The sequence below is a fragment of the Drosophila innubila genome, assembly GCF_004354385.1.
Source record: "Drosophila innubila isolate TH190305 chromosome 2L unlocalized genomic scaffold, UK_Dinn_1.0 4_B_2L, whole genome shotgun sequence".
Classification (NCBI taxonomy): Eukaryota; Metazoa; Arthropoda; class Insecta; order Diptera; family Drosophilidae; genus Drosophila; species Drosophila innubila.
Genome location: NW_022995372.1, coordinates 11,828,167 through 11,854,004, shown reverse-complemented (window position 1 = coordinate 11,854,004; position 25,838 = coordinate 11,828,167). Strand labels below are relative to the sequence as shown.

At 37.6% G+C, this 25,838-nt stretch overlaps 1 protein-coding gene across 1 annotated transcript; it reads left to right on the top strand.

Moving 5' to 3' along the window:
- Positions 1–561: 561 nt before the first annotated feature.
- On the top strand, positions 562–24,646 carry LOC117782123 (probable E3 ubiquitin-protein ligase bre1). The gene is made up of 3 exons (XM_034619093.1): positions 562–1,392; positions 7,809–8,136; positions 22,622–24,646. The coding sequence occupies exons 1-3, from the start codon at positions 1,301–1,303 to the stop codon at positions 24,143–24,145; spliced, it is 1,944 nt and encodes a 647-aa protein (XP_034474984.1). The 5' UTR covers positions 562–1,300; the 3' UTR covers positions 24,146–24,646.
- Positions 24,647–25,838: the final 1,192 nt, after the last annotated feature.

Below are 25,838 nucleotides of genomic sequence, written 5' to 3'. Positions count from 1 at the left end.
ACTGCAATCGATGAAAACTTCCGGTGCACATTGAAATTTGTAAGCAATATAACAGTTTCATTCCCCTTAAGTGCGCAGTTTGTTAACACCAAGCCCTCTCTTTATCTCTGTTAAGTAACAGGCTAAGAGATATGTGTAGTTAATTAACAGCAAACCCGTATAACAGTGTCAGTATTTTCATTTACGTTTTTCAAGCTAATGGTCACACAGAGAAACTTACGCTCAAGAATTTGAATTTTATAGCCCTGTTTTACCTGCCACAAATAAAAATGTATAAGAAATAACTCAATGCAATGGCAAGAACATGAACTACATTAGTTTATTCACACTAATTGAGTCCATTAAGGTAGTAAACATTCATAAATATTTATTAATGAGTAATTTAAGTCTATTATAATGAAATATAATAAATGCAATGATCAAACTATTTAAAATAAGTCTTTAATTCAAAACAAATGTTGCTGTTAGCGTTTTTCTTTTGTTTATCAACCCCTGCATTATTTGGTATATTTGTCGACTGTTAATTCGGCCACATTGACTCACTTTAACAGCTGTTATTTTGCGTTGAATTTTTGAACCGAGCAGACGTGTGTCGCGGACGCTTTGAGTAAAAACGCGGTCTACGTACAGTGCAACCATTTTGCTTATATATCTATCAGTGTATATGTGTGTATGTGTATATGCCAAAGCAAAATAAAATTGCAAAAACAACAATAACAAAATCAACAGCAAAAATATATTGTACAAGTTTGTGAAAACTTCTAGTGTTTGTGCTTTTCAGCAGCAACAACAACAACCACAACATCATCGACAACGCCGTCGCGGTGAATTTTTTTAACAGCGCGCCGCCTGCTGTTTTATACGATTGTGTGTGTTTGAGAGAGTGAGCGTGTTTGTGTGTGTGTGTACGCGTTAGTGTGAATGCGCTGTCTGTGTTTGTTTCTGCCTGACAATTTGCCGCTAAACACAAAAGCAGCTGAAGGCAGCAAAAGAAGCAGACAGAAAACCAGCTGACGACGACAAAACGAAACACACACATAGTAAAACAAAGTCAACGATCGATTTCGCGTGTGTAAATGTGTGTGTTGTGCGAGAAGACCGAAGTAAAACAAAAGCATTGAACAAACACTAAGCAAAATAAATAATTTGCAAAACCAAAGCAGAGCACAGAAGAGAGTGGAAGTGAAAAAACAAAAACACGTGTCCTGTTTTTAAAAAAAAAAAAAAGGAATTTAAAATTGGAAATTGAGTGCGCGCAATTTGCGACAACAACAACAAACACACACAATATATATAAAAAATGTCTTCTTTATCGCTGCCCATCAAAACGGAGGAAGTGATTTTGGAAAACGCCGAATACAACAGCGCCGAGGAATTGGATGAAGAGTTACAGTAAGTGCCAAATAAATGTAAACGCATATCGCACTACCTTTATTTTTGTTTACTCTTATCGTTTTAAATAAAATAAACAATCAGTGCTTGCTAAGGTTGCACTTTTCTGTTTTATCACAAACGCAAATTATCGATTATTTGCTGTCTCTCTCTCTCTTGAAACTTGCTTGCAATCAGAAGGATAAAACGAAAGAAGAAAACGTATAATTTTGCCGCCTGTTTTGCCGCACAAAACAAACGCGGCATAAAAACACCACCACCTATGCATTAAAGCAGAGACGCAACACACACACGCACATACATATGGAAAACGTATGTCAGACATTCCATTCCATTTCCAAACCATTCCCGTGTATTCTGCCCGTTTCGTATTTGTACCACTGTCTCGCTGGAAAAAGGTGACGCTACTTTTTGTCTGCTCCTACTCTTCTTTTACCGCCGCTGTGTTCACTTTGTTGTTTTTACGTTTTACGCTCGCCATATTTGAAAAACGGCTGTTTTCTCAAATTGATTTGGACAGCGCTCGGCTACACTGGCGTCCAAAATATTGCATATGCAGCAGAATTTCAATTAAATTATATTTTTTATTTGTTATACATAAATTATGCTTAATTCATATATAATACATAAAAAAAATGTATTTGGGTTAAATTGAAAATTATGAAACAACTCTGCGTTTAAATGTAGTTTATTCAATGTTTCCAGCAAAAGATAAATTTATTTAATAAAAATAGAATAAATTTCAAATTTGTAATATGTATAAGTGGTGGATCAAATAAGTTGACAGCCACTGTATGCAGTTGTTCCTGTATTTGAATTGCGATCTTCTGCGCTCTCTAACGCCCAGCTGTAACTCTCACTCAATAACAAACAACTGCGCTGCCGCTGTAGCCGTCTGTTGCTTATCATGGCACGCTGTCTAATCAACAGCGACTTCTTGCTAGTTGCGAGCAAATCAGCTGTACCGGTATTATTTCTATAATCATCATATGGCTGACGTGCTACCTGAGCGAGCGAGCGAATCACACGCTCTCACTGTAGACACAGATGAAAGAAAGAGTATATATGTGTGGGTGTGTATGTATGATGGGGTCAGAGAGAGAGAGAGAGCAGAAATGTACAGTTTACTGTTTGTTGTTGTTATTTATTATTTGCTTTGTTCCGTTGTTGATTATTAGCGAATAGTTTCGTACTATTTTCTGTTTGTTGTTGGCGAAAGTTGCGCCGGCCCTTTTATCAAAATCATATGGTTTTTTGGTCACACGTCATACGACCGACAACATCGACATTGTCGAGTGTGCGTTATCATTCGCCTCTTTGTTGCGGTTGCTTTTTCTTTTGCTGCTTTTTCGAACAGCAGCCCCAGCATATGTTCGCGTACACACACACATACACACAAGTAGAGAGCCAGCAGCCTGTTTCTGCCGTTAAAGAGACCAATCGTCCACTCTCCCTTTACCCTCTCTCTCTCTCTCTCTAGGCAGCTGTGAAACTCAAGGTTTTGCCCTCGTATGTGTGTGTGTGTTTGTGCTTGTGAAAGTGTTTGTGTATATGTGAGTTACCTTATCAATAAGGCAGTCACATTTCCCATATGTTTATATTGTATAACTGCATGGCAAAGGTTTTTATTTACTTTATCAACACTGTAAATCGTGTAATTCTGCAAAACAGCTGACAGGTTTTCTCTTTATACTGTAATCATAGAAATTGCAATTTGAGAGGTTGGGTGGTGGGTGTAATTTCGAAATATGCCCATGTATGTGTATAAAATTTTAGACTACCAATAACAAAATATAATAATAATAAAAAAAGCAATTCCGAAATGCGCCTTTTTGTAACAACAGCTGCCCGGCAAGTGCCTTGGCTAAAAGTCTCCAAAGAGTTGCACATGCTCTCACATTGTATATGACATTGTGTGCGTTCATGTGGCGTCATTTCCGTTTTCCCCACACACTGGAAGGCATCAACGCTTTGCTGCGACTGCGACTGCGGCGTCGTCAGTTCGCTCATAGTGGAGCACTTATGGATCAATGTGTGTGTGTAGATTGCATGCAGTTTTTGTTGTTTTCTTTATTCAATTACACATTCTTGCTCCCCAGTTGGCAAAGTACATAGGCCTCGTGTGTGAGTGAGTGAGTATGTTTGCATTGCACTCAAAAGCTTGTTGCTCCTTACCCATGCATCGCTGCTGCGAGTCAAAGAGCGAAAGAGAAAAAGAGTGTGAGTGTGTGTGTGTGTGTGGAAGTGTGAGCTTAGTAAGGGGAATTTTGCAAAAGTACAGATGCCGCCACAAACATCGCTTTTTACTACTACTACACACATTTCATTGAAAAAAAAGTATACACAAACTGCCACTGTCAACGCCGACGCATCTCACACTATCGAAAATAAAAGTATGTGTGTGTGTAAGGTGAGGCATAAATTTGCGAAAAAAAAAATGCCAATAAGAAAACAATACACACACACACACACACATGTAGAAAAAGATAAAAAGCTGCTGCGCAAATTTTTGGGCGATGGCTGTTTCACATGTCAAGCGTTTCGCTTTGTGTTTCAATTTCCACTGCGTTTTTGCATGCGGTATTTTTATTATGGGCAACCTGCGCGTCTTTCCGAGAGTGAGAGTGGGTGAATGAGCGAGAGAGAGGAGAAGAGAAGAAGCGGCATTAGTTTTGTGTTGGGTTTGTTGATGAAAAACACATGCTTTTTTTAAATTTTAATTTGCAAATTTAAAAACGACTAAACGGAAACGTTTATTTGTTTGTGGTCTTCTCTAATTTGGGAGGCAGCACATCAGCTGTGACACAAGCATACATACATATGTATTTATGTATAAAAATACATAGAACAACACTTACACTCACTAACATACTCAACAGCTGTTGTTTTTGTCACACGCACATTTGTTGAGCAACATGCAAAGACTACTTCTCTCCCGCCCCTCCCCCTCCCTCGCATATTCATCTCGGATTACCTCACGCGAGAGCATGTGTGCTTATGTAACCGTTATGTGTCATACCCTCTCGTACACTTGACTCTCTCTCTCTCTCTCTTTGTCCATTGAAATTGCAACGGCGTTTTTCTGTCTGTTCTCTGTTTATATTTTTATTGCAAATGTGGCGCCAAAAGGCCGACACTTTTAGTGAGTGATGTGGGGGAGGGGAACTATTCTAAACTTTTTCATTTGTTTATGCTACTTTGTTGCTCGTTTGTTATTGTTGCTGTCATTGGCTGCACATTACGCAATTGGCAAAGTTTATTGCGCATTTTGCCATTTTGCTGCTTCTTCTACTACCTTTTTAGCATTTACTACGCTTTAGTTCGGCCTTTATTTGCAACTATGTATGTACGCATAAATATGTCTGTGTATATGTGTGTATATATATTAAGTACGTGACTGGGCATAAAACATACTTCGACGTTCGACTTTTAGTGCAACAACTGTTTAGTACTTCTCCCCCTCTCATTTACCCTCATCAACATTATGACGATCATAAAAGTGTGACCAAATAAAATAAGGATAAAGAGAAGTTGCTGCTGCATCAACAATGGAATATTAATGTGAAAATCTTGGAAAAAAAAAATGGGTGAAACCTGCTACCCTATAAAGTGTGGTAACTACAGGGTGTTTTCTATAATTGAAGATATCTAAATGTAAAAACAGAAAAAATTTCATATTTTATATATTTAATTTCATATTTTATATTAATTGAATACGCTACATTGTTTATTAGGCGTCAAAAACTTGTAGATACAATAAACGAAAGTATCTACAGCTAATGTAAACAAACCAAGCAATCGACCTGACACAATTTTTATATTGTACTAGCTTCTTATCTTGGAAAACTCATTGAACTAAACGATTTTAATAAAATACGAGTGCTTAAGCAAATAAAAAAAATTATCATTATGTGAAATAATTGTCAACTTAAAAGTACTTATTTATTTATTAATACACGACTAAATGCTGTCGGAAAAAAATTAAGATATTGCAAATAAGACTACAAATTATATTAAGAATTAACAATTAAAATTAATATTAAATAAAAATTATGAATTGAAACGAAAAAAATTAAGAATTACATCTGGGGAATCCAGAAAACCCAATCAGATTAATATTTGTTAGTGTGGGTATTGGTACAAGGTAATATCATAAACAATAAGTATTACTTGGGTCAGGGATTTCTCGAAAGAAACCGGAAAAGTAAGGATTTGTATTATATTGTCAACTAAAATACTTATCTACTTTTTTATTTAATTATTCTATTATAAAACTAAAATAAAAATATTTGACATAAACAAGATTACTATAATATCTATTCTTACGGTTTCTAAAGTAGTTGTTGTGACTCAAAAAAAATCAAGTATTTGTATTTTATTTTATTTTTTTTATTTATAAAAATAGTTGGAGCCAATAGATCTTATTATTTATTAATTTATCGCTTAGAACCATAGGCAACTATTTTTATTCATAACTAATTTCATTGTCAAAGCAATTATTTGACTAACTGTAGTACATGTTTAGTCCTCCTTTGATTACATAATTCGTGTTTATCTTTATGAATTAAAAATTAATGCGGCTCCACCTGCAATCGGCAAAATTGTTGCCGACAAATTCCAGGCAAAAATGGTGACGTAAGCGTTGACCCAATAAACGTACATACATACACTTGTACACCACACACACAAGACATATACATACATACCACATATAAACGATACATACAAATGCATACGATTTATGTGCAAGTTGCAGCAGCAGCAGCAGAAACAGCAACATCAACTCGTCGGCACTCGTGACTTCGGCTTTGTCTGTTTTGTTTAGGTTTGTGTATTTTTGTGTGTCTGTGTCTGTCTGTGAGTGTGTGTGTGTGTCGGTTAGCGAAAAGTGGCCAATGAACTACATTGAACTTTGGGGCAGCAGCAGAGTCGGCCCCCGGGCAGCAGTAGCGACAGCAGCAGCAGCTGTTGTGTGTCATGTGTTCTCTCTTGTTGCAGAAAAATGCGTACTACAAATTTAACTGCAATTTCAAATAAAACCAAATGAAAATATTATTATTTTTGCCATCACTTCGCCAATCTCTGTAGTTTTTGCCCTAACAGCTATTAAATTAACACTCTGGAATGGTCACTCTGATTGTAACTCTTGTTAACAGCTGATACTTAACTGCTGCTGTATATTTAACATGATCGCTATTTTTATCAGCTACCGTCTGTTAATTAAGCTCAACAGCTGTTGCTTGCATGTTATCATAACAACAAATTCACATGTATTAAAAGGTTTGTGTATTTGTATTTGCTTTTGACTGCAGCTTCGTTCAACTTTAATGTATGCTAGAGCTTTTGTGGCTTTTACCATTTTGTTGGCATATACATAGAAATTCCAGAGCAGCGGCAACAACAATAATAACAGCAGCAGCAAGTGCAGCAACATCCGCTTAGCCAACTTTGGCAACAACTCGTAGAAAACTGTAGAATTAATTGGGTGTAAGCGACTCGAAGATACTCTATAAATTAAATGTACAATTTAAATAATATTATTTGTTAAACATTTAATGAATTTGAAAACATGCTGTCTGATAATACCCAGTATATACCCACTTGCAGCACACGGTACAGGGTATAGCATCCACAACAAATACATGCTGCGGAGAACGACCTTTGTTATAGATGGTAATGGTATGTTGCTAAAAATAAACCAATGCAACTAGACGATGTCTAAGATTTTCTATCGATGTCGTTGTCTTTAACAGCGTTCTGTTGTTGTTGCCGCCGCCGCTGCCTTGTATTGTTGCTGGAATGCAGTGTTGCAACTTTACACAGACGCTCTCATACATTCATACATATGTTTCTGGCCTGGACGGTGCATACCTATGTATGTGAAAATTATTTTCAGTATTGTTGTTCTAAAACCGGTTTGAAGTTCTTATGCTATTTGCTGTGAAGCATAAATTCGACTTTAATCCAAGAGTCACAATAATAACATACAACAACAAAAAAATGGCCATATTTGACAGCTGAGAGTTGTAAGCTGTGCTCAGCTCTCTCATTCTCTTACTCTCGCACTTGCTCTCACTCTCCGACTTGCCGACATGTTGATTTTTATGTTGTTGCTGCATTGTTATTATTTGTACATTTTTCGTTGTATTGATGCTTTGACTACAGGCAGCGCTGCTGCTGCGACGCGACGTCAAGCGTTGCGCTGTGTGTGTGTGTGTGTGCTAGTGCTGGTGCTAAACTAAAACTGAATGGAATGGAATTGTAAATTTATGAATGAATGAATGAATTTTTCAACGCCATTGTGTGCGTGTGTGTGTGGGTGTGTGTGTAAAAGTTAATTGCATTTTGTGCTATAAATATTCAACATGTCCCACTATTATTATGATGTTTTTAATAAAATTCTTATTTCTTTACAGATTACAACTGGAAGATTCAGGCGGAGAAAATACCTATCACATTGAGTATACCACCGAGCCGTCGCATCAGGTTACAACAAGCTCGCAGCGTCGTCAATCGAATATGAGCGGATCGAATACAACAAAAGGCGGAGGGCAGGACGGCGGAGGAGATATATTAGGGGATGGGGGTAGCTCGCCGAACGGTAAACCCATTCTAGACACCGAAAAGCGTATGAGACGTGAAATCGCCAATAGCAATGAGCGTCGACGCATGCAGAGCATCAATGCCGGTTTTCAGAGTTTACGTTCTCTCTTGCCGCGACACGAGGGCGAAAAGTTGAGCAAGGTAAGTGTCACATCATTTTGTAGAATAAGATACAGATTAATGTTAAGGATTAGAATGAGATATTAAAATATGTAATGTTAAATAACATAAAGTCATTGTCATTGAGAGCGGATTACATATAACTGCTAATTAACATGCTCTCTCTGGCTCTCAGCAACAGAACAAATCAACAATAAGAATAAAAACCAAAGAGAACGAATATTGTTTGAGTTGCATTAGAAGTGAGTACTAATTGGATTGCATAGATTACATGCCCACACACAAACACATGTACCAAGTGGTATTTACGTGTGTATTGGTTGACCATTAACGCCTCAACACCTCGCTCAATTCACAAGTCACTGAGCACGCAACTTCAATTACATTACCATAAGAACAAAAACAACAGAAACGTTCAAGTTAATTGCCGCTCTCACTCTCATTTACTGACACTGACGCTGCTGCAGTCGTTTTGCTAAAACTTTCCAAAATTTTTGTAGTGCTGCCGTTTTAGCTGTTTTGTAGCTAGGTTTGGCTGTTTATAATTCAAACCAAAGAATCAAACCGAAACCAATTAACGTTTTGGTTTCGGTTCCGGTACGTTCCGAAACAACTATTTTGGTAAGAGGTTCTGTTTCAGTTTTATTCTTTCGGTTTCGGTATTAGTACCGGTACGTAACGGTAAACCAAATCAACTTTGAAACATTATGACATCGAAGTAAATACATATCTAGATCCAGACGAATAAAATTTTTTTAACGCATTTATTAAATTTAAATACAGAATAAATATAGAGATACCATGATCAAAATGACATTCCGCTTGAAAATCTGTAAAGTTTTGCTAAAGCTATGATAGTTCGAAGTTGCTCAAACCTCTGACCTAGCAACTTTACAAGTCAAAATATTTCCTAATTTTGACATGATTTTTTCAACGAAAATAAAAGGCCTCCGAATCAAGTTAAAAGTGTATTTTAATACTAATTACGTTATAAGGAGCTGATTAAAAGTAAAAACTTGAGATTCAAAATTTTGATTTTTCCAAATTTCAAAGGGGGGACCCTTACCATCAACAAAGAACCATAGCTTCGATTGTCGAAAAATAATAAAAAAATTTAAAACGAACAAAATTTTAATACAGAATGAATATAGAGGCCAAACCTTGATCAAAACGGCATTCCGATTGACTGAGCAATTTTAACACAACCGTATCGGTTTCAGTTCCGGTACTAAAAATGAAACGGTTAGTTTCGGTTAACGGTTCCGATACCGGTTACGGTGTTATTCCCTGATTGAAACAGCTAGAAAGAGGACAGAGAAAGAGAGGAAATGCTTTTATCTAAATAAATCTGGCAATTTTTAACAATTTGTTAACAACTTTTTTGATCAATGTATTACAAAAAATAAATTCGCTGTAGACAATATTTGTAGGGCAAACAAAATATAATAGTATAATTGAGGAACTGCAATATTTTATTGAAAATATGTAAAGCAATAATTAAGGAATATTAATCAGATATGAATATGTTACTAAAATCGTTAAAAGCTATTTTAGATTGTATTTGAACATTGCAATAATTATTTATTTATTTAATAGAATAATCTTAAGGTTAAAACGTTAGGATAAGCGTTAATTACTACGTTTCATAATTCTGTTATCTATTTTTATCTAACTTTTTAATAATCAAATTGGCTATATTTTCACATGAAAATCTGGCAACACTGTTGTTGTTGTGCTTTTGTGCGGGTGTGCGTGTGTATGCTTTTAGGCTGCACGCCAGCGGCGACGAGAGCAGCGCGCCTTTCTTTGCCTCTTGACACATGAAGGTCCCTTTACAAGTCTCGTTGATATGGCAACCTTTTTGGCGTCGTAGTCGCTTGTTGTCGTTGTTGTTGTTGTCGTTATTACTGTTTTAGGCCTTTTTTGAAGTATTTTTGCATATATGTATACGCATTCGTGTTTTATGTGTATTTATGGTATTTTTCACCTTGAGACAAACATCGATTTGTCGACGGACAAAAAGCGGCTGCTGTGCGTCGCCATCTTGAGTGGGAGTATGTATGTGTGTGTGTGTGAGAGAGCTTTGGCTAAGCAGCAGACGGCTGTAAATCAACAAGATGTCATATTAAAAAAGATTCATTTTGTGTGCATACTTTCTTTTGCATTATTATTATTATTGTAGTTGTTAAAGCTGTTATTTATGTGTCTGTTCCTAGACATTCTCTTTTGACAACTGGCAAGGGCCGAAAATGAGCGCATTTTGCAACACTGTTGACTTATCGAGATTTATGTTTATCGTGCGATCGCTGCAGTCCTTTATTGCTGTTGTGCTTTATTTATTGCAAATTGAAAAATGTCAAGCGCAACTAAACTTCGTTTGCTTCAAAACATAAATCAAAGACAAACACAACAAAGAGAAGCATGCAAAATAGAGAAGAAGAAAAAAGTCATCAAAAGTCACAGCATAAAACAACAGCAAAATGACAGCTCATGTGTCAATAGAAAGAAGAAGTAAGAGAGTAAAAGAGGCAAGAGGCAACAAAATTACAATGTAAACAGGAAGAAAAACGGGCAAATATTAAAAATACGAGTACGTTACTTTACGACACACGCAAAAGGGAAGCAACAACAACAAGGAGGGAAAGAAAAAGAAGAAGCGAAACAGTAAACGTCGAAGTCGACGGCAACACTGTGCTGTGATGAATGACATAATGGGCGTATAGCAGCCATGACGAATTTAAGAAAGAGCAAAGTGAGAGAGTGAAGAGAGAGAATGACAGCGAGGTAGTGGGTGGGTGGGTTAGCTTACTCTGCCTTTTGCCATGCAAGTAGTTTATGGATTTTTCTTTCGCCTTTTTCTTGTTGTTGTGTTCTTCTCTATGCAACGTTTATCACACGTAGTAAACAGTGTAGTAGTGTAGTAGTTTAGTGTGCGAGCAAGATGCCAATATCTGCTTGACCAACAACTTGGCCTAAGCCTATCCCTTACCTTTGGCAACTCTTTTTCTAGCTATGCTTAAAAACGGTTCAGGGGGTGAGGAGAGACTAGGCCTAAAATGAAAACAAACTGACGACGGCGACGACAACGAATGGAATCGGAATCAGGTCGCACGACGAATGAATGCAACTCACACATACACACTCAAACGCACTCACACACACGCATACAATCGGAGCTTTCCGTTGACACAAAAGTGCGAATAAAAAAATATAAAAAATGCAACACTGCAGAAAGTAGCGAGACTAAGCCATTGACAGTTATGCTCAAAAACACACACACAAATACATAACAGCTCTTTCATATAAACGTATGTACATATGTCTGTCTGATTGGGAGGGGTATATAACTGTTATGTATAACAGTTGCGAGTGGGCGACTATGCCAAGTAGTCTGTGATTTACTCATTGAGGCGGGTCGTTGAACTTGTGTGTGCGCTAGGTGGCGCCCAAGTGCAAAAGTGCAATTGCTGCGTACAGTTTTGCCCCGTTTTGTTGTTGAACTAACCTACATTAAAGTGCCAAACGTTTGGAAAATATTGATGGAGAGCGGCAATTCTACACAATCCCACCCCATCCATCCACACACACACTCTCTAGAGAAAATCAAGCACACAACTGGAATTTTTTGTTTCATATCTATTCAGACTCTCTACACACAATTAACGTTTGCTAGCTCCAAAAATATCGATCCAAAGTCTCGCGGACTTCCAGTGCGCGCCAAAAGCGCCCGACAATCCTCTACAGTTGGAAACAGTCGAAAAGTGAATCCAGGGAATCAGTGATGCCAAAACTACTCGCCACAGAAATAGCACAAGCCGACTAAAAAATCTTAAAAAAAAAAAAAAAAAAAAAAAAAAAAGGATATTATAAGGGTCCAAATAGGTTTTCCTTTGAATGGGAGCAAATAATGATTAAAAAGATGGTGACTATTATTTATCCAAATAAAAGAGTTTTATAATAAGAGTTTTAAGTTTTTCCAAAAATATCAGGGAACAAGTAGGTAGAAAATTCCTCTTAAATATCTGTCCATTTTGATGTATTGAAGGGCTGAAAGTAACTTACTTCCAATTGTCTATCGGGAAAAACGTATATGAGCAACACTGCAAGAAATGTCAGCATACCACAACACTGGATGACAACGAAGTGAAGGCTAATCAAAGATAACTATGGCGCTAGGTTCCTTTTCTCAGGGTTGTAGTACTCAAGACTAGGAAGACTAAAAACGACGTTGAACGTCCGCGCACAGACTCAAGCCAAAATATTGTGGCTATAACTTTTTGGCCAAGCCCGAAATAATCCTCCCCCACACCGCTGGCACAGCTGCGAGCAACGCTCTCCACATTAAATGCTGAGGGTGGGGTGGGATGAGGATTTGAAAACTGTTTCAATGCCATTTTGTTGCCAAAATGAAATGAAACGAAATGTCGGCTGCCTGGCGCCTGGTAGGCAGCTGTTTTGGCCCGATGACGACTATTTCTGACTGGAAAGTGACAGGCGGCAGAGAATGGAAGCATGTTGAGAATGGATGTGAAGGTGGGGGAGGCAGAGGAGAGGAAGACTCCCCTAACTTTCAACACGGAATTGGGCGTTCAGCTTTCTATGTGGCAGCTGCGCAATGAGCATGGTTATTCATGTTGTCGTTGGCCCGGCTCGTCTTCCTTTTAGCTCGATTATGGCCACAAAAAGGTGTGGCAAGGGATAGGGTGGGTGGGGGAGGAAGGGTGGCAGTGCACTAGGCCATTGGCATCGGGCAACCTTTGCGCGGGATTGCAGCCCAGCAGCTGTCCGTAATGCGCCAACACCCGGAATACGTATGTATATGTACATAGCCTTACTGTTATGTCAGATTCGTTATATACTGTTATATATACAGTTTACGAGTTGTATATGGCGCATTGAGTGTAGCTGTACTTTCAATTTGCTGTGTTTCGTAGTAAAGTTCTCTCTATCTCTCTCTCTCTCTCTCTCTTGCTCTGTTTGCAATTTTACTATGACAGGAAGCGCTCCTCGTCCCCCTAAAATTCCACAGAATGGTGCATGCTACAAATGTGTGACATTATCTTTGGCCACAAAATGCAATTAATGCAGCTGCCTTCGTAACTTGAAATTATTTTATAGCCCCAACCCCAAATATTTTCACATTTTCTTTCCTAGTTTAATTAAAAGCACATGTCTGAGCGCTTTGCTTAATTACTTTATGTGTTTGTGTGCTTTCAGTGTGGCCAGAACTGCAAAAGCAGAAAAATAGCAAAACTGTAATGTGTTTTGCTATTTTTCGCCTTACCGAAATATATTTAAACTTATGGGTAGTTTATTTTTTATACTATGATCAGGATTAGTCTCAAGCATAATAAAAGAGGATTTGCCATCATACTTTTATGATCAACTTCAAGAGGATATTGGATATTGTTGTACATTTATTTTATATGTTAATAAAAATCATAATAAGTGTTTTTGGGCATAATTTTATGCTCAGCTCAAGAGGATGTTGGATACTAGGAAAATACATACATAGTTAATAAACATAATAGAAACTTTATTTTGGCGGATTTTTTGTTTTTATTTTCCTTTCCTCCCCAAAATTAGGCGAACTTTTTAAAAGTTGACAACACTGTTGCTTTTAGTTGTGGGTGTCGCAAACTGACTGCTGCAAAGTGCCACAAAGCGATAACTTATCGGAGAGTGTCAAGTGCTGAAACTTTCGCAGGCAAAAAGAATGCAATTATGAAGAGCAGAGAGCGCAAAAAAAAAAAACCGAGAGAAAGCTGCAAGGCAAGCAGGCGGCCTAGCAAAGCACAAGTGCAATGGATCAATTACTTTGTGGGTTTTCTTTGCACACACACGGACAGTCAGCAAGGCAGACAAGTGTGACTGTATGTGTGTGTGTGTGTGCAAAAATGTCGGTCGGTCGTTGGCGGACGTCGCGTCGTCGTCTGGCAGCGGCAGCGGCGGCGGCGCTTAAAGATCGTCGCCGTCACTTTGTCAATTGCAGGCGCTTTTTCAAGCAGAGCTTTCGGCTAGCTACCTCGTTGCTGTTGTTGTTGATGTTGCTGCTGCTGCTGCTGCTGCTGATTACATGGAATGCTGTCTCGCCGGATTTAATGACTCTGTTGCGTTATAACGGTGCTTTTTTTATCAATGGTAAAGAAGAGACTCCAACTGCGACTTTGACGGCAACTGCAACTGCAAAAAAGCCATTAATAGCGTCATATGGGAAAGGCGGTCTATGAATTCCACATTAAGATGTTAGTTCCGTTCCGTTCTTTTCTCTGTCTCTATTCTCGATTTGTTTGCAAATTGCATCAATGAATCAACAACAGCTGATATTAGCATTATTAGTATAAGCCAAGTACAAATGTATAATGTGAAATAACAATGAGAAATACTGAGTAAGGAAACAACAATAAATAAATACATACAATATTTCTTTTGATTTAGTACACAAAAAGAGGCAACCGGCATTTTTGCTGCGCAATTTACACACACACACACACATTTATACAAACATATGTACATAGTACATAGACTCAGGCAGAGTCTGAGAGAGAGGGAGACTGAACATGGCGACGGCTCAGCTGGTCAAGCAATAACAAGGTTGACCGGCAAAAGCTCAGCTTTCCCAATTGCGTCGTTTCAACAAAAACAACTGCCAATCACAGTTGACAAAGCTTTGTATTAGAGCTGGAAAATTTTGAATTTTTCGTGATTCGCTACTATAGTATTTCTTAACGATTTTAATCGATAAAAGTCGCAAATTGTAATTACATACAGGTAGTGAAGTAAGTGTTTTGATCAAATAAAACTTCACAAATTTGTTCAAGCCAAGTTCAATTAAAAGTATTGCATTTTTTTAATACTTTTAAAATCATAGTCAATCAATAAGAAATAATATAAAAATTTAAATAAAAAAAGAAAAACAATATATATTTTTTCCAACAGTTAAAGTACTCATTTTTAATTTATTTTTTTATTGTAATTTATAAATAAAAAATGATTTAAATTCGAGTCTAGTCCCATCACTAGTGCAAAGTTTGAAAGCAATTGCTTTTGCTGACAGTCGCGTTTACCGCCCGCATTTTTATTTAATTTTGCACTGCAATTTAACGTTTTGTTGTTGTAAATTATATTTTTATAACAAATGCAGCGTCGCGACACGACGCCTGTGTTGTTTTTCTTTTATTTGGGTTAATTAAAACAGCTGTCTTGGGTGTGAATACTCACACTCACGTATGCATGTAAGCACAAACACACACACGCGTATCAAAATAAATACGAGACGCTTCGCGCTCTTTGTTGCTTTTGCTTAATTTTATCGGTATGAACGAATGTATGAATGTAGGCATGAAATTCGATCAGCTGATCTGCTGTTAATGTTGTTGTATGTTTGTGCATGTATTTGAGGGTCAGCGTCAACGTTGACGTCGAATAAGAATAATTATTGTCGTTGTTGTTGCATTGGAATTTGACAACTGCCGGCATTAAAAATACGTTTGTTGTTTGTGTTATTTTTTTTTTGTGATGCTCACGCTTTGTTTGTGCTTTCATCGCATTTGATGTTGTTGTTGTTTCTCATTTTCCTGCTGCTTCTTTCTATTCAAATTCAAATGGATTTCAGCCACACTTTCAACCTATCTCGTGTGCATGTGTGTGTAACAATTTTTGTTCTTTTTTCGTATGCTAATTAAATGCTTTCGTTGACCATGAGCTTTCGTATGTATGTATGTATGTAAAGCATGCCATGTTGTTGTTGTTCCCATTGTTGTTGGTTGGCTTGAATGGTGTTGTTCTTGCTTTTGGTTCAACGTTTTAGTGACCTTTTGTAATGGATTTTTAATGATGCCGCTGAAAGCGCGAGTGACGACGAGACCAACAACAACAACAATACCAGTTTCAAGACTTTTAAACTGCTGCCCTGGGGCAACGCTGGTGTATGCATACAGTGGCTTTCAGCTTATTTGACCCACAACTCTTAAGTACAACAAATTAAAAATAAATTTATCTTTTTATGGGAAGGAGATCATTTTAAACTTTAAATATTTATATTTTACTTTCAATATACATAAATCGTATATAAATTAAGCCATAAAAACAAACATTGCTAATAATGCAGTAGATCAAATAAGCTGTGCGCCACTGTACATATGAAGATTCTCGCTCTCAGCAACACAGGATTGCATTTCATGTTAACTGCTAAAGAGCTTCTTTTTTTGAGACGAATGTGAAAGAAGAGAGCACAGCACGTGTTTTAATTAAATTGGGTTGGATGAAATAAGTAAAATCTCAAGGTACAGATGTATGTGAAAATGTATGTACATGCACATTCAGAGAAATGTACTATATGTTCATATGTGTGTGTGTTTTATTGACTGAGTCAGCCAAGCAAAAGCAGCTGCTACGGCGCCGCCGACTCGTTAAAAATTAGCTAAAAACGCAAAATACATTTGGCACAAAAAAAAAATAAATATTTATATTTAAATATTTTGAACACTGCCAGACCTGACAGCTGTGTTCTTCTTTATACATAAGTAGTACATATTTACATACAGTTGGTCAAGAAAATCAAATCAAATCAGGAATAAGAAAAATAAGAATACATTTTCTTCGAATTTAACCAATTTTTAAAAATATAAAACAAATCTGTGAATTTATATTACGTCAAAACACTTTCGAGACTTACTGTATGTACATATGAGTACCCCAAATGACCTTGCCTAGTGGTTCGTATTTTTCGATGACGACATTTTTGGGAAATTTAAGGAATCGCATTTTGAACGGCTAATGTCAAGTATGTGTGCATATTGAGTACAATTTTCGTTTATATGTCAATAGTATTAAATTGTTGCAATTGCGGCCTGCTGCTTGCCTTTCTCTCTTTGTCTCTTTTCCTCTTTGGCGATGTTGTCACCGATTATCGTTTGCCAAGCAACTCACGAGCAGCAGCTTTTATTACAGCTTCGGTTCGGTTCGATTCGATTGTTTGAGTGCGAGTGTGTAGAAAACACATGTTAGGCGCCCACTCAACCAGCTGAGTGCGAAAGAGCGAGTGCGAGCGAACCAAAAGACATGTGGATGCTTTTGCATATGAATGTATTTGTATATACTACGTCAATGCCGGCAGCGTTTGGCAGCCGCAGCTGTTTTTATTTTTTGTGCGCATATACAAACACACACACATACAAATAAACAAATGTGTATATTGCCAAAAAAAAAAAAAAAAACAGCGAAATGTGTGAAAAATGAGCTGAAGCTGCAAATTCTCAAATTCCGTTATGTTCGTAAATTTATATGATCACTAAGACATACATACATATATTTATACCAGCATGTGTGTGTGTATTTGCTAATTTTAGCAAAAAATCATTTGGCATGCAAAAGCTCGACGCTATGAAAAATGCTAATGAACCGCAGCAGCCGCAGAACACGCGCTTTTTGTTTGCTTAAGAAAATGACAAACACCGTGAAGAAGAAAAAGATCCACAAAACATCAGCAATAGAAACTACAAATTTAATGTCAGCTGACTTGTTATTTTTTTTACTATACGCCACTCTCAACAAGGAGAGCAGTTTCAGTCAGAAGTCACCCTCATTCTCTCGTACTCTCTCATTGACACTCACACACACACACACTCATACTCACACCTGTCGTCGCTGCCAGCAGAGAAGATAAGCAGCGAGAACAAACAGAACGCTAATTGTTTGCCGCCAACAAAACGTGCGACGCAATAGGAGACTAAAAGCAAATGCAATTGAATGGATGATAAGACATCTATGTAGTAGTAGAAACGTTGATAGATATGTATTTATAATTATGTATCGTATATGTTGATACATAATATGTACATATATATTTTAAAATATATCGTATATCTATAAAGCAAAATACAAATAATAGATATGTAAATATGTATGTACATACAAAAAACAAAAGAAAACTAAAGTTTTGTAAATAGATTGATTTTTGTATAGTTTGTGTACTTTTACTAGTCATGTACTAATTTCATGCTGCGGGTAAAACATGCGTGCACGCACGTAGCCCAGAAAGCTCCCAAGGGGAGGGGAAAGCGTTACAATTACAGTTGAGATCTTCATGCATTTTCGGTGGTTGCCCCGCCCACTGACAGATAGACATACAGACTGACAGCAGCTTGTTGTTGTGCTTTTGGGTGGCCCGGGTGCGCCCGCTGACTGTTCACACGCATACATGCAACACATACAAATACATGTTATGTTTTTGTACTCACGCAGAGCTGCCAACTCAGCTGATGACGAATCAGCAGTTGGCGCGCTCATTGCAAGTATTTTGCTATTTTTATGCATTTTATTTAATCAAAAATTGTAGTGTAGGGCCAAAGAAACAGAAACAGGCCGACGTCGTCAGACGCGCCATTTATAGAAACACAGACGGCAAGCAGCAGCAGCTGACTCGCTGCTGCATACATGAATACACGCGTTTCGTATTGCTACTGCCTGCTGCTGCTGGTGAGAGAGGGAGCGAGAGAGAGAACAGACATTTCCAATTTTTATTGGAAGCAACTGGAAGCTTAAGAGAACCATCACACACGTGTTTACGTTGACGCCTAAATAGTGAGATTGAGAGCGAGCGCTCGTGTGCGAACGAGCAAGTAGCGTCACCGAAAGCTGAAAAAAAGCTTGAATCCACATGTTTTTTCGCCACTGCTGCTACTGCTTGTTGTGCTATTTCCGTTTCAAGCGAAACAAACTGGTAATGAAACTTAACGAAGCTACGCTCTCACTCTCTCGCTCTTACCAGACGCTGTTTATGTGTGTGAGTACAAGAGAGCACAGCAGCACTACTCTAGCAACATTTGTGACGACGCTCACTACGAAACGCCGGCGAATATTGAAAAACTTTTCGTATTGGAACTGTTGCTGCTGCTGTGATGCCTGCGCTTGGTGGTGTATTTTCGTATGCGGCCCGTCACCGTGTGTGTTGGAAAAAAGTACAGTCGCCGCAAAAACGCTGCCTGCCTGTGCAGCGCTGCTTTGCTTGTTGGTTGGTTGGCTGGTTGGATTGGGTTGGTTGCTCGAACGCGTTGGCTGGGATTCTTGTTGGAACAACAACGAGTGTCTCGCGCGCGCGTTTGATCGGCTTTTTGTTTACACTCACACCAACAGACGAATGAATAGCATTGTATGCATGCATTTGTTATACGTGTGTACATATGTATGTGAGTGTTTGTAGTACAGCTGTAGCCTCTGGTGGCGTCGTCTGTTGTTATTGCTTTTTGTTTTTTTTTTTTCTGTTTTTCGCTGGGGACGATTTGTGTATAGATTTTTGCCGGCATTTTCTGACTGCATCGTAGATTTGACGACGAAATATTCTTATTAGCTAAGCCATGAATTGCCGGCCAACACAGCTGCCTCCATATGATGTGTGTAATTCCATTAAGAAAGTATGAATCGATTCATGTGGATAATCCAATAAGAAGCTTAAAATACGAAACGATTTATTTTAACATTTCCAATTGGAAATTCAGAATTGATTTATTTTAAATATAGTTTGTTATTTATACTTTGTGAAAGTAAATTTATAAATTTGGTTTATTTTATTGATGTAATGATGTTTATTTTATTTTAATGGGCGACTTTCCAACGTTTGTCATTTTCCCATACGCTTCCAATGCAATCCAAAAACAACAAATTGCTGTCTGTAAAGTCAATGAACGGCCTTTGAGAGCACAGCGAAAATGAATTGAATGAATTAACATAGAAAAACTTACTATTATTATATACATACATATGTACATGTATGAATGTATGTATTTATAAAATATGCGCGCGACATTGCAATGACGATGCCAACGTTAACGCTGATTTTTATCACAGCTAAAAAGCTGAGAAAACTGTACACCGAGTACATTTACCCGTCTCTTTCTCTCTCTATCTCTCAATCGGTTTTTACTGTGTCCCCATCAAATCAAAACAACATTGGCCGCCCAGACAGCTGTGCACTTAGTGAGAGCGGGTGGACAGCAGAAGGAGAGAGAGAGAGAGTGTAGCAGCTGTGTGTGCTAGTGTGTGTGTGTGTAGACGTTGCCGGCGTTGAGTACTACACAGTTGTTGTAGTAATGACCTCCGACAACAAGCGGCGACCAGAAAATGTGAAACAAGTTTTATGGCTGCTGCAGCAACAACAACATGACGAACCACAACAGAGATTTATTATTTTTTAATCAAAGCTAAAGCTAAAGAATTTCTACAGAGTTTCGCATTCCTTTGGCATGATGCGGCTTCGGCGTTTGCTGCAACCGCGAACCACAGCTTCAACTTTAGCTCCAGCCTCCCTCTTCTCTCTCTCTGCTGCGCCTGCAGTCTCTCTCTCTGTCTTGGCTCTGCTCTACCTACAGCTGCATGCACATTCTTTGCTTGGGTGTTGCCAGAGTTGTCAACATTATTTTTGCATACTTTTTTTTTTTTGTATGTGCATACTGTTTTTGTTTTTGTTGGATACTCTCGCCTACACTTTTGATGTTGCTGGCATTGGTGATGTGGTTGCTTTCTATGCAACTTTTCACCGTTATGCGTGGCCCACGCAAATTTTCATTCGAAATCGGAGCAGAAATGCATAAACAACTTTTGCATACACTCGAACTCACATACACATACAAGTATGCTGAGACATGTATTTTTATATGTGTGTATGTATGTGTACATATGTGTTGTTTGTGTCGACAACGCGCGCATTTTGAAGGACACAAGTTCCTTCACCTTTTTGTCAAGACGGCGTCACAACACCAAACACAACACAGCATAACAACAAGAACAAGAGCAACATCAAAATCAACAGGCTTACTACACTATTTACTATAACCACACTCTTCACTGCCAATGCAAATGGCAGCACAAGAAGAACAGCAAAAACAACAGCACAACCACTTACTTATTTACTTATGCATGTATAATTCTGTGTGTGTGTGCGTGCATTCATTTGCGGTAATTATCAAAGCTCTCTCGCTCTCGCTTGCTATTTGGCAATTATGCTGCTCTGCTTGGCGTTCTTTGCGTCTCTGTGGCGTCTTTTGAATGAGTTTCATTGTTTAGCCCCCTGATGTTGTTTTTTTTTTTTTTTAAGATATAATACACAGTGTTATATGTATACATATGTACATCTGTACACACATATGTATGTGTGCTGCTGTGTTTATGCGATAAACTAAATTAAAAGATTTGCAAATTAGAGCTTGGTCATTTATCAAGTTTATAAGGCAGCTAAACCTGAGCTTACTAAAATGGTTTTGACTTTTAAAAATGTACTATATGGTATATATTTAAAACAAATATGTCTAGTTTTTATACCCGTTACTTCAAAAATAAGTAATAATAATAAGTTAAATAAAAAAAAAATAAAAATCAAAAGGGTATATTGTATTCGTAACAGGAAGAAGGAGGCATTTCCGACCCTATAAAGTACATACGTGTGTATATTTTTAATCAGCGTAAACAGCCACAGTTTTGAAGAAATTAGTTTTTTTTTCTTTCTGAAATTAATGTTATCTACGTTTTTAATCTATCATCGTTTTTAATCGCAACAAGATCGGTTGAGTAAAACGGCAGTAATGGCTATTATTTATTTAAAGTTGTTGAAAAATGTAAGCGCCTAAAAGTATGTAATGGGAATACTTATAGTCGGGGTCTCCTTCAATTCTTGAAAATTTAGTTTTCAATCAATTTTAAGTTGACATTTTCCTGGAATTTGAATTTGAATTTGTAATTAATTTCAAAGCGATAAGCGTTTATTCTGAAAGCTAAAACGATTTAAACCAAATTGTAAAAAGCAAGCTTCACCATAACATGTAAAGTGCCTTAAAATCGGTGTATATATCGAGCTTGATATAAATTTAACCGAGTTAACCCTTAAACACATAAACGTGTTTTAAGACACTTAACCACAGTAACTAAATAAGTAATGCATATTGAAATATTTTTTGACTGTTGCTTATAAATACAGCTTATTATTTGCAAACGCTTTTAAGTTCTAAAAAGCAAGGACTGTAATCATTAAAGTTTTATTATAATACTCAAGAAATAATCATTATACTATGAATTTTATTATTTTACTTATTGTTACTATAAAATAATGATTATTTCTTAAGTTTTTTTTTTTTTTTGATAAAAAATAATGATTATTTCATGAGTAAAATATTAAAAATCATAAATCTTAAGATCACTGTGAAATTGCACCCTTAAAGAAAATATACAAATATATCACGTTTTTTTAAAGTCACTAGGAGTGAATGATTTTTTCAATTGAAAAAAAAAAAACATAATAATCATTGATAACTGTTCCTGCTAAAAAGCTTTTGACGGAAATTATTTGAATTATTTCTGTTTATTATTTTCAAAGTAGGTCTCTGAGGGTTAAGCTGTCGTATAAATTCGCAAATTAAAATTGGCGAAAATTAATTTAAAAATTTCCAAATAAATTTTTCTTTAGAGTCAATTTGCTTTGCTGATCATCAACATCGTTTGTCTTCTTCTTTTTCAGGCGGCTATACTGCAACAGACGTTTCAATATATTGTGGATCTGGAGAATCAGAAGACACAGATGCTGACACAGAATAGCGAACTGAAGCGTCAAGTGGGCGAACATGGGGCAAATGGAGGTGACAACAACAGCAATGTCAACGAATCGAGCAACAACAACAACAGTGGCAACAACAACAACAGCGGTACAAGTGCTGTGGCAATTAAGAAGCGCAAGTTGACGGACAACGTCATCAATATGCAAACGATCAGCGACAGCTCCGACGAAGGTCTGGGCTCAATGTCCCCCGAACCGATGACCCTGTTGTCGGGCGGCCAAGGGGGCGTGGCAGCGACAGCGGCCGCAGTCACAAAATTGAGCAATGCGAGCATTATTGCCGCCAAGGAGATGCTTGAGATGAAGAAGCAGCTGGAGAAGGAACGCAGTCTGAGGCGTTTACTTGAGGATGAGCTGCAAATGATTAAGCGACAACTCTACAGTGTTGCCACAGCGCCACCCGGTACCGCTGTCGCAGCAGCGGCAAACAGCGGCAACAGCGCCTACATTCCACGCGAGGTTATCGAGCACACGGACAACTTTGTGCGTGCCGAGGAGCTGGAGGATTTGGGTGGCACCGTCTCCTATGTGGAAATCGACGAGATGACCGGACAACAGCAGGTGGTTGTCTGTTCCAGCATTGAGGAACTGGAATCGGATGCAGCAGCGGAGATAATAACCGAGGATCAGGTGCATGAGGAGGTTATACTATCGTCGAATAGCTCGACAGAATCGGAGAATGAGGTGAATGTGAATGCGATTGCCAAAGCCTATGCCGAGGGCATGAGCACGCCCATATTGCAGGCGGCAATTAAGGCCACGCCCAAAGTTGAGGTGGAGCGGATCAATGAGAAAATTGTCAAGGTCAAGACGGAGAAACTGGATCAGCCTACGATGATTAGCAGTGGCACGGCGGTATTTACACGTTCCCGCCAAAATCTCGAAACAATTGTGGAGGCCATACGCCATCTGGAGGGTGATCATCTGTTTGCGGATGGCGATCAGCAGCACAAACTGCAGCAGCATTACCAACAACAGCAACACCATCAGCAGCAGCAGCACCACCACCACCAGCAACAACAACAGCACCAGCAGCAGCAGCATCATCAACAGCAGTCGCATCATCAATTGATAGCCACGAATCATGCAGGCGGAGGAGGAGGTGGGGTACATCGATTGGCACAGGATGCACCATTGGCATTGACAACGGGTAAACAGCATGCGGCACTCGCCGAACTGCGTCCATTTCTGCAGCTGAAGGGCAACAAGCAGGTGATTATAACGGCCAAGGCGGCCAAGGATATGGGCAGCTGCAGTGCGACCGTTACGCCCACAGCCATTTTCAAAGTGCAGACAAGCAATGCGACGTCGTCATCCGGTGGCACGAGTCATCATTTGAGCAGCGGCAGTCATCCAGTTACCATAACAACATCTCTCAAGCAATGTCGTCCCGGTGTCATTGTTGCCAAACAGCTGCCGTCATCCTGATTGCCCACCAGCATCAGCAGCAACAACAACAGCAGCAGCGCCTCCTCTCTACTCATTGAAACAGCAACAACACGAGCTAGTATTAAAGGCGTTCGTAATAACATTACAGTAACAGCAGCAGCAGCAGTAGCAACAGCAGCAACTCCTAATCCTTTAACTAACAAGCGACGAACCAATGTTAAGCAACAACATTGCGCTAACAGAGCTGTTAGGCGACGCTGAGCGAGCTCTCTTTAACAGAGATCGTGCTGACTGTTAAAAATAAAAGCTGCTCGAACTGTTACCAAAATAAAAATGGCAATTGTATAAAATGCGTTAGCAACTTTGTGCAGTTAACTACTAAAATTTGAATGAATTTTCTATTTTGTTTACCAAAAAAAAAAAAAATACAGTTTCAGCACATTTTCCATTTTTTGCAAAAACAAAACAACAGAAGTCATAGCCACTGTAATTAATAATGCAAAACATAAACAAAACAAAAGAAAAGAAATGAGAAGCAAAGAAATATATTTGTTTATTTATTGGTTAAGTTAATGTGAGAGAAAGAAATAACAACAACAACAGGCAGTAACAACAAAACAGAGTACAAAAACAAAATAGACATAAAATTTTATGATTTTCTGTTTATTAAAACAAAAACAAAAGAAATCAAACACACGACACACACACACATACAAAAAATAAAAAAAATAGAGCAAACTAAGAGAACTATATTACTAAGTATGCAAAAAAACAAAACAAAAAAAATTAAAAAAAAAAATATACAAAACTAACAAACAAAATGAAAAAACAAACAAAATTATACATGCTATAGCAAATACACACACATAAATACATAATATATATACATACATAATTCGATATATGTATAATGTTAATGTATGATGAGCATGCTGAACTCTATAAACACCATCGCATTAATTTTTACATTTTTAAATTATTTTCTATTATTTAATTAATTTTAAAAATTAAATTTTAATCGATTATATATATATCTTTAACTATATATCCATATATAAAACGTAAAAAGAACTTAATTGTATTTTTCATTTTTTGCCCAAAACACAAAAAATCAAAACATGCAAAAAATTTTGAACTGGAATTTATTGAGTTTTTTTGTTGATACATATGTATATCTTTAATTTATAAGTGAGAGTGCGTGGTAAGAAGAAGTGAAAATCGTTTATTATATAAACTACATATATATATATATATATAAATCTATATATATATATACTTTATAAATACATGCAAAATACATACGACATAAGCTAACGCAACATTACATAATATTACTACTAAATACAAGTACATTAATTATGCATATATACAAATATATACATACATCCATACATATATACATACAAATAAATAAATTGCATACATACAATATGTATTATGCCTTAGAACATAAGTTGCAAGCAGCGAGAGTTCAGAGTTGAAGGATAAAAAATAAATAATTATAAAAAATTAAAGTGGCTGCAACCTCAAAAATTCATCGTATCAAATGCCCCATGCATGTGTGAGTGTGCGACAGATAGAGAGAGAGAGAGAGTGTAGACAGGCTGCATCTCTCTACAAAGCCGCTGGGACGCTGCGCGCCAGCAGAGCAGGCAGCTTTTTGTCAGGAAGGCGACACATAGTGTCCCTCTCCTGAGAATGCCGCGATACATCGGCGCGCAGCGTTGCATCG